This window comes from Sander vitreus, chromosome 20 (genome assembly GCF_031162955.1).
Source record: "Sander vitreus isolate 19-12246 chromosome 20, sanVit1, whole genome shotgun sequence".
Taxonomy (NCBI): domain Eukaryota; kingdom Metazoa; phylum Chordata; class Actinopteri; order Perciformes; family Percidae; genus Sander; species Sander vitreus.
Genome location: NC_135874.1, coordinates 10,534,766 through 10,550,538, shown reverse-complemented (window position 1 = coordinate 10,550,538; position 15,773 = coordinate 10,534,766). Strand labels below are relative to the sequence as shown.

At 39.3% G+C, this 15,773-nt stretch overlaps 2 protein-coding genes across 6 annotated transcripts in view; both read left to right on the top strand.

Moving 5' to 3' along the window:
- senp2 (SUMO specific peptidase 2) overlaps nt 1-8,053 on the top strand; it is an 8,109-nt gene extending 56 nt beyond the window's left edge. Inside the window, exons 1-17 of one of the 2 annotated variants that reach the window (XM_078277700.1) lie at nt 1-282; nt 1,488-1,549; nt 1,643-1,749; nt 2,851-2,917; nt 3,040-3,121; nt 3,256-3,418; nt 4,098-4,204; nt 4,433-4,515; nt 4,790-4,838; nt 4,951-5,032; nt 5,142-5,285; nt 5,379-5,510; nt 6,016-6,240; nt 6,474-6,553; nt 6,668-6,752; nt 6,841-6,936; nt 7,024-8,053. The exon at nt 1-282 is cut by the window's left edge and continues 56 nt beyond it. In XM_078277700.1, the coding sequence (XP_078133826.1) occupies nt 104-282; nt 1,488-1,549; nt 1,643-1,749; nt 2,851-2,917; nt 3,040-3,121; nt 3,256-3,418; nt 4,098-4,204; nt 4,433-4,515; nt 4,790-4,838; nt 4,951-5,032; nt 5,142-5,285; nt 5,379-5,510; nt 6,016-6,240; nt 6,474-6,553; nt 6,668-6,752; nt 6,841-6,936; nt 7,024-7,086 (1,806 nt within the window). In that variant the 5' untranslated portion in view covers nt 1-103 and the 3' untranslated portion in view covers nt 7,087-8,053. Of the gene's footprint in view, nt 283-1,487; nt 1,550-1,642; nt 1,750-2,850; nt 2,918-3,039; nt 3,122-3,255; nt 3,419-4,097; nt 4,205-4,432; nt 4,516-4,789; nt 4,839-4,950; nt 5,033-5,138; nt 5,286-5,378; nt 5,511-6,015; nt 6,241-6,473; nt 6,554-6,667; nt 6,753-6,840; nt 6,937-7,023 lie in introns of both variants that reach the window. The other variant, XM_078277699.1, reaches the window with a different exon arrangement.
- A 1,075-nt stretch (nt 8,054-9,128) lies between these two features.
- Nucleotides 9,129-14,071, top strand: LOC144535296 (transformer-2 protein homolog alpha-like). 4 transcript variants are annotated; one of them, XM_078277680.1, is made up of 9 exons: nt 9,129-9,325; nt 10,637-10,678; nt 11,280-11,413; nt 11,561-11,720; nt 12,034-12,222; nt 12,665-12,780; nt 12,919-13,077; nt 13,284-13,354; nt 13,519-14,071. In XM_078277680.1, the coding sequence occupies exons 1-9, from the start codon at nt 9,293-9,295 to the stop codon at nt 13,527-13,529; spliced, it is 915 nt and encodes a 304-aa protein (XP_078133806.1). In that variant the 5' UTR covers nt 9,129-9,292; the 3' UTR covers nt 13,530-14,071. The 4 variants fall into 4 exon arrangements, with proteins under 4 accessions (XP_078133806.1, XP_078133807.1, XP_078133809.1 ...); XM_078277681.1 differs by lacking the exon at nt 10,637-10,678 and having other exon boundaries at nt 9,130-9,325; XM_078277683.1 differs by lacking the exons at nt 9,129-9,325; nt 10,637-10,678 and adding an exon at nt 10,685-10,788.
- The last annotated feature ends 1,702 nt before the right edge of the window (nt 14,072-15,773 follow it).

Here is a 15,773-nt window from a genome sequence, read left to right as displayed (position 1 = left end):
TAAGCTTAGCCGACGGCAGGCTGTGTCGTAGATCGTTGTTTGACATATTATCTGTGGTGAAATAGTCCTGGACCACGCTACAATTTTCTCGTATTTGTCTGGGATGTATGGATGGATAGTTGACGGAATATCGTCGCTGTTTGAGCCCGTTAGTGGGCAAACCCCCACCGAGTGGCCCGGGAAAGGTAACGTTAGCGAGAACGTACCCACGCGACCTGGCGTGAAAGCGGGAGCACAGCGGCAGGATAGCCACGGCAGACCGGCTAAACGGAACTACCAGAGGTTGGTTGTTGAGGATAAAGACTATTTTTCAACTCTGTCTAGGTGTCCACTAATATTGTTGAATTGTTGGTACACTATTAGCGTTACACTCCCTTGGTTATTTAATGATTTGTTTTAAGTTATCTAAAGCTAATAATCGATAACGTAACGAAGAAGGTTAGTGGCTATGGTAACTTTAAATCATCTAGCTACGTTAACGTTAACCAGCTAACGTTAGCTACCTAACACTAAAGTTAATTAACGCTATTTAGATGGCCTGTGCAAACAATAAACATAATATAGTGATGTGACATTAGTTTAAATATCTGGTATGGTCTGGTATTGTCAATGTTTATCTGTGCACTGTCATCATCAGTATTTTATCTGAGCAATACTGTGTATTCAGTCTCCAAATAACTTTGCCGCAAAATACAACTCGTTTCAGAGATAGAAACAGTGGCACTAACTCACAATCCTGGTTTAGGAAACTCTTTCTAATCTAATCATATAGCTAGCTAGACTTCTGCCAGTAACACAACCTGTACTCAGTCTGTTTACTTATTATATTTTGCATTACTGTTTACTGATGTTTTTCTTTTCTTTTTTGCTGTTTACTGTTCTACGGCTTTTTACTTATTTATTATTATATACCGTATTGCAATTCTTACTGACGCTTCTTGTTTTTGCACTATCCCCTTTTCTGCTGTAACGCCGCAAATTTCCTCGTTGTCGGACTAATAAAGGATTATCTTATTTTAAATTGTTTTAATATTGGCACACTGATAGCTTAAACATTTCCTTTCTGTCATACAGCATTTCAGTTAATTTGATAAACTCCTGAGCATAACATTAAACGTCCATATAAAACATCAAAAAAAATTATTTTACATTAGTTTGCTTATAGGATTTTTTGGAAGGCACCAACAGCCACCCAAATGTAGCTAATGTTTGAGCTAATCCAAAGGAAATGTATTATCCTGCACTCCTACCTAGCTAATGCAGTCTAATATAGCCTAACAGATCTGTAATAAATCCTATCTTACATTTACATACATTTTAAGCAGGTGTACCTAAAGAACTGACAACTTGATATTCAAAATATAAGAGCGGCACAAATTGAAGCTAACCCATCACGTGGTTGATATTTTGTTTTTGAGTCAGAAATATTGTGATATTTCATATTGTTACTATCACCCATCTCAAACATTTTTTTCTTCCTGTTACAGTGTTGATGTTGCAGACGGTGTTTGCCAGAGTGACCAGGTAGAGGTGAAAAGACGGAGGCTAGGTTTGTTTTAAAGAAACAAAAAATCTTGATGTTCATTCCAAAACTCTCCCACAAATGAAGACAGTTGTTGATTTGTGGTGTCCTGTGTGTCAGATGTAGTCATTAGCTTTGTGAAGAAGACGCTGACTGGGGTAGCAGGTCTGCTCAGGCTGCGGAAAACGACTAGATGTGAGAAGAGCAGACATTATGAAGAGACGCAGGTTTGTGCTCCAACTCTCTCCATCACGTGGGCATTCAAAGTCTGATCCACACGGATGCACAGCTGCTAAAATGTTCACTCAGCGTCTTGGAAATATCACTCGTTCTGTTCAGACTCAATACTTAAAGTGCTCATATTATGCTTTTTCCCTTTCCTTTATTGTGTTATATATCTTTTTGTGTACATTATAGGTTTACAAAGTGAAAAAGCCCAAAGTTCACCCCAAAGGGACTTACCATCTCCAACAGAAAACACTGTTCACAAACTGCTCCAAACAGCTCTATTGTTGTCCAGCCTTTACTTCTGTGACGAACGTGCGTCACTTTGTAACACGTTATAATGCTCGCCTAGCTGCTAACATAACACTCCCTCATGCTCTGCAACTGACTAGCTAGCAGTACTTACTGCGCATGTGCAACTCCCAACAAAGATGGAACAGAAGTGAGATGTCTCACTCTGTAGCTAAAACAGAGAGCTCAACACACAGGGTGAAAAGAGGAGCTGCAGCAATGTGCAGTACAACAAATATATGGTGTTTCCTGAAAATTAAACCATGTAAACCTATTCTGATATTACCTCTAAATACAATTATGAACCTGAAAATGAGCATAATATGAGCACTTTAAATGCTTCCTGGGTCAACATTTCTAAATAGAGGTTAATTCAGAATGTACAGAGGACACATTTGGGAATGTTGCTATGTTTAGGATGTAGTGTATGAACATGTCTTAACTTTTATTTGAAGATGCACCTACCTCAACATGTGGCTACAATAGATTTTTCAACTGTACACAACTCAGACAGGGTTTTGAAGGCAATAGTTAGTCATTAGACTCCTTGTTCCCTGTATTTCTTTCTGTTCTGCAGTGACCAGATTCCTAATCGTTATATAAAATGTGGACGAAAAAATCTGATAACTATTGGTTAATTAAGTTGCATTTGAGTCACATGTGACAGTTAACAGATACTCAAAAGTGATTTTTATCCTGTAGAGTTTTAACAAGTAGATCAGTAAGCACAACTTAAGTTTGATGCTCTGGCATTACATTTGTGATTTGTATTCTCCATCTTTAATTACCCTGCATTTGCTGTTTTGATCCAGCCTATTACGCTGATGGGGATAGATGAGCTCCACACCTCATGGCTGAACAGTACTGAGTGGAGAATGAGTAAGTGTGGCTGCTGTTACTGCAGGAGAAGAATGATCTGTTGACTGTATTTATGTACCTTTGTTTCATCCACATTCTTTACTCAGTGGTCCTCTCATCCTTATCCCCATGTTTCTCCACAGGTAAACCAGTAAGTGGAGTGAATGAGAGGAGTGGGAAGAATCCCTTTCAGAGCTCCTCACCTCCTTTAATGAGGAAATACAGGCAAGTGGTCCACTGTTACGGCCCTTTTCCCTTCACTCACCCAGTTTGCTGTAAATATATCGATGGCTGCCTAACTATCAGTATCACCTTTGGAAAATGTGCCCTTGCTAATGTGCATAACCTTTTTGAATCAGTGGGGCAGGGCTCCCTGACAGGGGGAAAGACAGGGAGAGGAGAGGCTCCCTCCAGCTGCTACCATCCAGACCTGCTCTGAGGGTGGGAACCACTAACCCTGATCCAACTTGCAATGGATTTGGACACAACCGCTGCTACAAGCCCAGTCTTACTGTGGAAGAGGTAAAATAGTCATTTTTGGGCTTTATTGGTTGGGTTTAAATAAGGATACTTTTTAGATGCCATTAATTGTACAATTTTTATATGTATTTAGAATCTTTATAATTCCACTGCTATCAATATTTGGGAGTTTAATACATATGGTAATGATATACACGCTGATAGTAAAATGGTTTCAACATAAACAAACAATCTTGATACAGATACCTTTTTTTATATTTGTATTTTTGAGAAAAAATATGTGACCAAAATACAAACTGAGTGGGACATTTTACAGTGTAAAAATAAACTGGTGGTCAAACACTGTTTCTAAATCACCTCAAACCTAGGTTGGCTTTTTTTTTTTTACTGCAATTTCTTGTATCTTATCAGCCGATTTATTCACCAATATGATATAACTGCAACAAGCTGATATGTCCTTCTAGCTCTAGTAACAGTCCCAAAGTACCGCCTCCAGTAGATTTCCCCCCTTTTTGAGTACAGCTTGAAGGAGTAAAGTTCACTCACACGGTTTCTGTCTTAATTAAGTTTCAACCTTCAACCAGTTGTCCCCATTAACCCCTCTCAGCATTCAGAGGACCTGATGTAGTTTTAAGTTGAGAATCACTTCATAACACCACTTCTAATGCTTTCTGTACCATTTGGCTGTGTCAGTTATCATTAATTTGGGTTCCTCCTTCAGGCCATAAAGCAGAACAATAAGGAGCACTACAGGCGCTTACTGGAGATGGTGACTGAGAAATACAGCAAAAGCAAACCACTACCTTTTACCCAAACAAAACCGAAAGAGTGAGTATAGCCACATTATTCATGGGACTACAGATGAAAATTAGCTTTTCTGCTAACTCTGGCGCATTTACATTTAGAGTGTAAACAAATGTCAACTGTTGTGCATTGTCCCTTTTTTAAATAAACAAATAAAAAAATAAAAAAAGTATTTGGGAATTTCATCAAGATTCATAAAACATACGGTAGTACCTGAGCTACTCTCATATCCTTTTCTCCTTCTGCTTCCAGTGAGTCGCTTTCACAGGGTGATCACAAAACTGCTGCTTCAGGAAAAGCCTTTGAATCTGTGCCCAGGAAGACGGGATACACAGGTGAGACGCCTATTCACCTCCAAGGGAACTGATCTGAATCTGTGGGTGGAGTTCCAGTTCCCTTTTAGGTTGTAATTACCTCCCTATTTGTTTGATTTTAATATATTTTAACAATTTCTTAAATTAACAGACCAATTTAGACAAAGGTCACTGATTTAAACTAGGTTAAAAAATATTATTATATTATTTATTTATTTATTAATTAATTAATTATTATAATTAAACATGTTGTAATGAATCTAACCGGCTCGACTGACACGTCTTTTCTGCACAGCTGCCCCAAGTGTATTTACATGGAGAAATGCATCTGCAACCAAGGACAGGTTAGTTTAGAGAGAGAGAGAGAGAGAGAGAGTGTGTGTGTGTGTGTGTGTGTGTGTGTGTGTGTGTGTGTGTGTGTGTGTGTATTACTAACGCTTCATAATTCATCTCCAGGCGTGGTAGTTTGACCACATTCACACACAGTAAGACATTCAGTGGAGCCCTTGAGAACACACAGCCAGCTAGATGTGCAAAGGTAGTCATTTCTCTTGCTCTTTCATGACATGTCACAGCACCCATTAACTTGAAACTATGGGTGGAAACACAATGTATTATTTCTGTAATGTCTACCTGTGTTGCAGCAGGAACAGGCAGCAGATTTGGACCTTTCTACAGAAGTAGCTACTCGCCTCAATCTAGTGGACAAAGAGACTCCTGCTGTCAGTCTCCCTGACACACATTCTGCACATACATGGCACAGCGATGACGACATACCCAGACTCACCAAGGTGAGATGGTCAGGAGTGAGGTATAGTCACTGTGTTGAAGAAAGCATGGATACAATTTATTATATTTCATGTATTTGTTGTCTTTGTGTGTAGGAAATGACAGTGGAGGTGAGTTGTGCTCTGGCTCAGAGTGATCCCAACCTGGTTCTCAGTGCGGCTTTCAAACTACGCATCACACAGAGAGACCTGGCCACACTGCAGGAAGGCGGCTGGCTCAATGATGAGGTATGTACTATTATTTTGTTTTGTTTTTTCACTTTTGCTATCTGGTGGTATTCCCCCACACAACTTCTCTTTCAATAGTGAAGAATGTTGGTCACGTCTTGTTGCGTGTAGAACGTATTAGAAGCTACCTGTCTCTTTATGAACAGTGTGTAAAAATGTTCTCTGTGTGTGGAGTGTCGCTGTTTGGCATACCAGACAAGTTTTGCTTGCTGGTAGTAGCAGCTACTGCACCCAGTCACCATGGAAACAGAGCTTGTTGCGAAATTAGGTTAATACAACTGTGATGCTCAGTATTATGTGAGCATTCCTCGTACTGTACTGCTTATACACTACTGTACTACTAACTTAACTAGTCAGTTACTGTATATGACAGTTATGTATGCATTAAAAGGCAATACCTCTTATTATTTTAAAGCAAATTGTATTTTCATGTCAAATTATATATTTAAGAACAGTTTTCTAACGTATTGTATTATATTGTGCCTCCTCTGTTTGCTCTACCAAGGTGATAAACTTCTACCTGTCCCTTGTCATGGAGCGTTGCTCTGGGGAAGCAGCAGGATTAAAAATCTACTCGTTCAGCACCTTCTTCTTCCCGAAGCTGCGGGGTGGAGGAGGCGGGCAGGCTGGAGGACACACTGCTGTGAAGCGCTGGACCAAGGCTGTCGACCTTTTCCTCTTCGACCTCATCCTGGTCCCTCTGCACCTCGGTGTCCACTGGGCAATGGCTGTGAGTCAGAACCACGATGACTATAAGATGTTTGTCCCCATGTCACATTCCTTTTTTTTAGTTGGTAATTCTTGACAGACGGTGTGCCTTGAATGCTTGAGCAATTCTGGTGTAAGAACGGGGTAAACATGTATTTTGATAATCCATTAACTACTCCACTACTGTGAAAAAATCCAAAGGGGCTGATAATACTGTATATTTTAATGTTTTCTTCCCTCCCTGTCTTGTTACAGGTGATTGATTTAAAGTCCAAGACAGTGAAGTCATATGACTCGATGGGCCAGAGACACGATGACCTCTGTGGTCTTTTACTGTGAGTCCTCATTGTGCTCCTTAAACTTTGGTTTTCTGGCCATTTGAAATGCTTCTTCCATGTATTACCCTGTATTCTTGCACAATTAATGGCATCAATGTGCTCATTGTCCAGACTCTACCTTAAAGAGGAGCACAAAGCAAAGAAAGGCAGAGAGCTTGACAGCGCCAAATGGACTTTTGGAAGCTTAAGGCCCACTGTAAGACAAACTGAGATAAATGACATATCACTAAATTAAATTTTTTTTACTGTAAGATTAATGTTTTGTACACTGTTCATGTCTCTAGGAGATTCCACAGCAGAAAAATGGCAGTGACTGTGGTGTTTTTGCCTGTAAATATGCTGACTATATTGCAAAAGGAAGGCCTCTCACCTTTAAACAAGTATACACTTTGTTCACCTTTTTGTTTCGTTTTATTTTCTACAACTTATTTTTTTACTGAAAGTAACATTTGTCTCTTTGTCTACAGTGCCACATGCCTCTCTTCAGGAAATTAATGATTTGGGAAATCCTCAATCAGAAGCTGCTATAGAGGATTGCAACAATCACAATGAACCGCCTAACAACAGTGACTTTCTCAACGTGAGCAACATCTGTGTACAGTAACTACATTGGGAAGAAACAGAGTGGGCCAAAGAAGCGGACTCCACTGACTGAAATCTAACCCAGTGTAGCTGTTCTGGAGAAATTATAACACGATAGTCTTAAAAGGTGATTGTGTATCTTTTCCTGTCTGGAACGTATTAACACTTTGTAATCTCTGAGTTGTAATTGGAGACATTATTGGTAAATAAGAAGTGTATGTATTACACAAGCTTTGGCACTACTGACTGAATTGCTTTTTTATTGACTTTGTTGGTTCTACTGTTTGAAGTTCTGCCTGAAGTGCCTTCAGCCCTCTGACACTGGGCTCAACTTGGAGCATTAGTGCTTTTGTATATTTTTTGAAATTACTTGGGAACATAAAACTTAAAAGTCTGACTCAGAATTAAGATTGTTGCAGGTCAGTGATATTTTGGTGCAATTTGGCGGTTCCCCTTCCAATTATGATCAACAGAGTTGATAGCAGCTTACTACAATGCTATTTAGTCATGAACCTTAATCTCTCTGTGACACGTAGACAATGAAAATCAAAATACCTCCTTTCCAGTCCCTTTTTCAGATAAAAGATGCATGGTTGATTGCTTGTAGTATGTTTGTTCTGCTATTATTTATGACATGACTGGATGAGAAACTATTTTTGGAGTGTGTATAGTTTGTTTTAGCTCTATGAGTAGAGCATTAATAGTTGTTTTTCCATTGGTAACATAAGGCGCTGTTGGGTTTGTGAACCGTTTCCATGAGCATATTGCAAGAGGCTACTTAGGGCTATTACATTGACTTAAGTATAGTATACTGCATAGCAAATTACTGTACACACATGCATGTCTGAGTTTAATGTTTTCAAATGTGATTATTTTTCTCTCCCTGTAATAAAGTATTTCATTTTTTTCAAATTGTTAATGTTTAAATGTTTGTTATATTTAATGACTCAAGCAGTGCTAGATGTGTCAACTGGAGCTGGATGGCATGATTTGAAATCTATATTACAATAAATTGTCACATTTATCTCAATAATACATCACTATTATATTACAAATTTTCAGTCTTGGTAGTCTGCTACATCAGGGATTGTAATGCAAACTGGAGAGCAGGCACACAACTAGTACCATTTCTGGATTTGTTCATTGAATCAGTTATTGAGAATTAAAACATTCAATAAACCACAAAAGGTGCTTTTTATTGCATACAATGCCCCAGTGTGTATTTGTATATTGTATGACTGTATTTCTAACTTAGAGGGCCAGTACAACTGTTGTATTTTTTGTTAAATAGCTTCTATGTAAATTGTAGTTAGTTTTTGATAAATAAACGTCTAGGGGTGTTAAGATTGTGCAGTAGCAATAGAAGTTATCAATACACATAGTAGATAGTGCCAACATGTAATCCCAAAATTGCATTTCCTGATTAAAATGTAAAGGGGAACATTCAACAAATCAATTATTATACTTAGATCGTTTGTTTGGCATTTAAATGCCTGCTTTTCTGCCAAATAATTTTTTCGACGTTTTATTGAGATGGCGCTTTCATTCCATGGATATGTTCATTCTGACAATCAACAGGAAATAACAGACAGCAGATAGAATCATCATTTTAGTTTTTAGTTTGTTTTGCTTTATTTTTGTTTGTTTGGTTTGTATTTATCTTATTATTAATACCATAATTTGACTATTACTTTATTTACATACTCATATAAAGTAATCCAGGGACATATCTCATGCTGCATACTCATGCTCTTTCCTAGGATGAAAGCATCAGGGACGATGGAACTATCTGGAAGGCATGGGCATGACCCATACTACTCTTCCTTCTGATTGGCTAGTAGTCGTTGCTTTCGTTGGTTCAGAGCAGAGTCGTTTAAGGTGTATGTCAGGATAGGCCAATCAGAAGCAGAGTATGTCAGCGTAGGACGGGACATGCTTCCGGTACAGTAGGTGGCGCTATGACGATATAACGTTAGGTCTGACAACCCGCGATAAAACGATAGGATAAAACTAAAAGAAGAACAGGAAACGATCTGGTCAAACTGTTCTGCTTTGTGCTAAATTCGGCAGGCGATTAAGTTAAATCAGTCGTTACAGTCAGTTTACCACGTTCTTGTTACACATCTGCTGACTAGTTAATTTAGCAACAGTAACATGAGCGACAACGAGAAAGATTTTAGGGAGCAGGTGAGTTGTGATTATAAGTTAAGATAACTGTTGAAAACACCTAACGTTAGCTAGCTAGCTAGCTAGGTTTTAACAGCGTCTACAGGTCGGGTAACGTAATGGTAGCTAAGACATTTTGAAAAATGGCATCAAACCTGAGAAAAATAAGTTCTATATAGCGTTAATATGAGTAACTTTAACTAGAAAAGTACTGAGTCTCGCAAATGTTTAAAACGATAACGTTACACAGCATACGGCCTGCAAAGCATAACGTTAGCAGTCGAGACATGCGGCTGCCCCCTTGTCATGCTAATGCAACTATCGCTATTGAAATATTGACTAACGTTACCAGTAAACATTATATAATGACTACTAAGTTTGTCACGACACTGAGTTAGCTTCCGATTCGCAGCTTCCGATTTGGCAGTTAAGGGAAACGTAGCTAGCTAACGTTACCGTTACATTGCCGATCAACCATTTTTTGCACCTTTCTACTGTTGTTGAAGTGTGTTAGACATCTTAGGCAAAGCATTAAAGCTGTCTGATACCCACTTTGCGATTTGTGAAAGCTTTATTCTATTTATGAAAATGCAAAACAGGGAGATTTAAATTTTTTTTTTTTTTTTTTTTACATGTAGCTAACGTTAGACCAATTATACCTACTACCTAGATATACTCAGAAAGGCTAAAGATTGTTTCTGATTTGACGAGTCTAGGTGTAGTGTTTTTTATGTGAAAAAAATCTCCCTTTTTTGCATTTTCACAAATAAAACTAACAAATCTCAAAGTAGGTATTACTAGGTTTCACACAGCTTTAATGCTTTACTTAAGATGTGGTATAAGTTGCAAAAAACTAGTAGTCGCTCAGCAATGTAAGGTTATGTTTCCTCTAGTCTACAGTATATCCTTGACGTTCCACGTCCGGGATTGCTCCGCCCAAGACTATTGTGATTGGTTTAAAAAAATGCCAATAAACCAGAGCACGTTTTCCTCTCATCCAAATGCTGTGTAGAGCAGCCAGACCCTCCTCCAGCGCACTTTGGAGGAGAGTCTGGCAATTCGAGACTGTTTCCCCGATCGCGGCGAATCTGAAGCTAACTCCAGCGTCGTCTACTAGTCAATATTTAATAGTTGTAATGTTCAGCTTTGTATCCGTATCTAGTAATTTAGGACCAATCAAGACCATTTCAAGCTAAGTTACATACAAACATGTATTCAGCTAATGTATGTTGTTTTCCTGGTTTTGCTGTTTTTTTTTTGTTTTTTTTTGTACCTTTTTGGTTTATTACAGAAACCAACATGCCTTATCACCCTTGTTTGTTCTTTGTTAAGGTTGAGGTTGGAAGAAAGAAAAAGGCGGAAGACGTTTCAGATGTGAAGTTGTTATTGTTTGGCGCTGCTGGTGTTGATGCATGCTAATATATTGGATGCTGAAAAGAAGCGATCAAGATCTGTCCCCACTACTAGTGTTGTAATGGCAGATGGTAAATGGGGGAAGAGGAGGAAAAAGAAGTCATAATGTCAAACTGAAGAAAGAAGAAATGAAGGGTTGTTTTGAAGTAATGAAGTTAAAGAAGTAATGAAGTTAAGATCAGAAGGTTACCAGGGTATGAGTAATTTCCTAACAGCCTGCTATGGTACTATATTTCATCCTGTTTCTTTTAAGCATGCACGATTGTTGTTTTCCTCTCTATCAGAAACATCACTGGTCAATCCCTCCATACCTTTTTTTTTTTTAGGTTTACTTTATGTACAATCTGTCTTTCAGCTAATTTAGTTAATCTCTAATTTAAACAGTTGTTGCAATGTATGACTTTATCAAATTCCTAAATGTGTAGTTTAAACCTGGTAAATGCCAAAATGTGGTGAATTCTTTCTGAAGGGGGCATGTAGAGGGCAACGCTGTCACCTTCTTGCCCTTCAGGCACACACTTGGCTTTAGGGTGTTTCTAATGTCTGTGTCTGGTCTGTCCAGGACTCGCGGCCTGGCTCGAGGAGTGCATCCCCTCAGGGCTCGGCAAAATCCACCAGCCGCTCACCTGCACACTCAAAAGATGGCTCCCGCCGCTCCAGGTCCAGATCCCGGTCTCGATCCAAATCCAAATCCAGGTAAAATGGGTTTATTTATTTTGTGCATATGGAGATGGTGTTTTCGATGTTAGGTTGTGACATGTGGACTTTAAAACTACATTTCTGAAGCTTGTGTGCATGTGACACAAATAAATTACATGCTCAAGAGTTAACGTCTATTCCCAGGTCTCGTTCCCATCGCAGCTCACGGAGGCACTACTCCCGCTCTCGTTCCCGTTCCCACCGACGCCGCTCTAGGAGCCGATCTCGTAGCTGGGAGTACCGCCGGCATAGGAGCCATAGCCGATCCCCCATGTCAAATCGTCGCAGACACATTGGCAACAGGGTATATATTAAGGGCTTCCTCTACAGGCTTTGCGGTCAGGTTTCCATGTGCCTTTTTAAAGTTTGTGAATTTGAAATTATGAGTGGGTTACCTTTTCAAAATACTTGTTCTAAATAAACTTAATTGACTCATTAGTGGGTTTCAGAGTCTAGATTTAACGATGTTATGTTGTCTCAAATCATTAGGAATTTCATGTCTTGTAAACATGTCTTGTCAGATAGACCTGGGTATCAGTAAAGCAAGATTTATTGCAGTGATGTGGCAGGTCAGTAGCTCACAATACGTTTTACACGCCTCTCTTTACTCTTTACAGGCAAATCCAGACCCCAACAACTGTCTGGGTGTGTTTGGACTGAGTCTGTACACCACTGAGAGGGACCTGAGGGAGGTTTTCTCAAAATACGGCCCTTTGAGTGCCGTCAACATTGTGTATGACCAGCAGTCGCGTCGCTCAAGAGGCTTTGCCTTTGTCTACTTTGAAACCTCTGAGGACTCCAAGGAGGTATGGAGGATAAGACAGGCATATGACGCTTTTATAATGTGGACTCCTTACCACCAATTACAAGTACCAAGTACTTAGATAGTTTGGGATTTTCACCATTAAGTAAGCAGTTTTTGGCTACTTTTTTTTTTATGGACAGTGGATTGTGTAAATGAGACAGAAAGCGTGAATACTGACAGGCAGAGAAGTAAAAGTGTATGTAACTACAGTCCAGACTGAAGTCTCAGCTAGTAGTGACAGCCATCATATAAATGGTTTATGTGCGTGTTGAGTATGCGTTCAATAGACCACGTCTTGCATATGTCTCAATATGGGGCGTTTGTCTGAATTCTCTGCAATGCATTGGATTCAGGGCAAATGTTAAACATGCAGACTCTTTTCTTTTCTTACTAGATAAAAAAAAAAAAAAAAAGTTGACTTCTAACTATGTTGTGGGTTTTAGGCCAAGGAGCGTGCTAACGGGATGGAGCTTGATGGGCGCAGGATCCGAGTGGATTTCTCCATCACAAAACGAGCCCATACACCCACTCCTGGAATCTACATGGGACGTCCCACTTAGTGAGTATTTCTTAACCAGGCAGCTGTTTATTACAGTTGGGAGTCGGGACATTTACCGGAAGCTAGTGTTTGTGTATGTGTGTGTGTGTGGTATCTTCAAGTTGTCACAAACCTTTTTATTCTGTGTGATTTTTACAGTGGTGGTGGTGGTGGTGGTGGGGGTGGTAGTAGTAGCAGCAGTGGCGGTTCATCGCGGCGTGCCTCGAGGGACTGCGACAGGGGCTACGACAGAGGTTATGACAGAGGTTATGATCGTGACTATGATCGCTATGACGACCGAGATTACAAATCATGCAGGTGAGTTTGGGTTTTTCCCCAGTAGCCTGTTTGGCACAACAGTCTATTGATTAGTATCATGGTTGCTTGAGAATCATAAAATAAACTGTCGTAAAAATTCAGCTTTTTAGGATTTTATGACTCAAATGAATCTAGTTTATTTAGTAATCCTAATGATGTGTAAAATGAAAGGCTTGAATTGTTTGTTTTTGTATTTTCCCCTACAGGCGCAGATCTCCATCTCCTTACTATAGCAGAGGGTACCGCTCAAGATCCCGATCTCGCTCCTACTCGCCACGTATGTATAAACCACGTTTCTATCATTAGACCGCAGGGATTAGAATATTGACCGTTTTTATGAAATTCTAAAAGTTAGGTAACCTTCACACATACTTTGTCACCGTAACAGTTTAGATTCTCCACACAACTCTAACATGAATACCCTGTCCTTTTTTTCCACAGGTCACTACTGAGCAGTGAGTGAAGAGTCGCCAACCGTTTCAGTTTTATTGTTCAGATTTTTTTTTTTTTTTTTGATCAGATTATCTATGGAATATGTATTCTGGATTTGTTAATGTATTGAAGGTTTAAGAAATGGTCCTAAAGATGCGGTCTGTCTGAGCACCACAATGTCAGTGGTGACCTGTTTTATGTAGGCAGAATTTTCTGTGGCTGTTATATTATAATTTCTCCTTTTGCTCTCTGTAGGTGGTTTATTAATATTAAACTCCAAGATCCCAGTTTAAACATACTTTGATTTAAATACCATGTTTCTTATTAGTGTTGTGTTTTTCTGGTGTTAAGTACTTTTTGGGGGTGTTGTACATAAACAATAACATATTACTTGGGTCATTTGCTTTGTTGTTCAGTAACCGTGTGTAGTGTACTGTAATACCACACTGCCCAGTGGTTTTAGAGGCAGGAATATTGCCAGCATTGGTACCATTAAGTCCCATCAAACATTTTGAATGAATTGGTGTTTTTTACTTGACACAAATAAAAAACAAAAAAAATATTTCTGCTTGGGCTTCATGCATGCACCCTCATTCGACAGCAGTGATCTTCCATAATGAAGCCCGATTGTGTCACAGTTTGAATGAGTTTTTGGTTGAATTTGTTAACCGTATTAAGCATTTTTAAATCCAATGAAATGTATTCTGTTTTATCCTGTAACAATTCTGTTACGTACTAGTAAATAAAATATTTTGGGAATAGAAATAGAAATCCCTGCATAAATCAGGCTGCCCATTGGCTGTCGGTAATGCTGTGTTAACGTCCCATAGGACAGCTTGCTTTCACCTAACAGCGAAGTGGGAGTGTTATGTTTTGACTGCAGTTTGACAGTTTTTGTGATAGGAGTTTTGTTTTAGTAACCACCAGACTTTTGTTACAACATGAGTATAAGAGTAAATGCTGTGTAATTAAATGGAAATATAAAATATAATGTGGAGTAGTTATATGAAAGTTTGTCACTGCCAACCATTGATATAAAAAAATAAAGTCAAATATATTGATATTAACCTTTGTTAATATTGCTGGGCCCTGTAGGTATAGGATTAGCACTTGCTTGCCCAGGCTTTGACTAAGGGCCTATTTTGGTTTTTATATTTTAAATATTGTGCTCCTTCATCCTTCGAATTGAGTCGCTCAACAAGGGCTCTCAGTTTATGTGCTCAACGATAACAAGTAGTTGTTGACAATAAGCCTCAGGCACCTCCAATAGTGCATATTAAATAACTAAAGAAAATCACAAGTAAAAGCAAACTCTGAATCTAAGACAAAAAAAAATACTAATGTGTGTAGACAACGTTGCAAATGAATAAAACTGAATATAAAAAGTAATGTATTATATGTATAATGATAAGTCAGAATATTAAAATAAAGTGACGTGTTGAGCTCGGAGCTTAACGGTTCAAAAATCTTATGGTCTGTGGGATGGAGCTGTCCCTGAGCCTGGTGGTGCCGGACCAGATCCTGCTGTACCGTCTGCCGGACGGTTTGGGACTGGGGTGTTTTGCGTCTTAGACTATACAGTAGTCTGTCTCTCTGACCTCTGGCACAGACAGTTGTTCTCTCTTGGACAGGAAGCCAGGCATGTAAACATCACAGTGCACAAAAAGTATTTACTAATTCTCTGGTTGTATGCAGTAGTGCAGTGCCTGTTCAAAATGTGCCTGTTTGGAACGGGGTATTGTTGCATTCTCCACAACCAAATTGTACCCTTAAATTACTTATAGAAGGACCCCAAACCACTTAATACGCAACTCCGCTGTATAGCCTATACCACTGACTAGTGTACTTCTACATCAGAGAGACGTACTACTACATTTACCTGACGGAGAACATTGCAGACTCACAAAATATCACAATAAAAATGTGGAGTAATCACTATCAGGCAGTGGCCTCATGGATTCATGGCAGTGTGCTACCCATCCGGCCCTTTATGAGAGCTAATCAGCAAAAAGCTGCGTTAATCAACCACCAGAACCGGATCGAGTACAGAGACGCAGTCGGCCCGCACCGGACTGTGAGTGTGTGCGCGCAGAGAGAGAGACAGGGGGCGGAAAGAAAAGGTGGAAGGCAATGCGAATTAATTTTAGTGTTGTCTTTTTCGTCACAATGTTGCACGTTGATATCGCCACAGTGAATGATGCATGGTTGTTGTTTAGAGATCTTCTTACTGCTGTGATCGACAAACATGCCCCAAACAAAAAGAT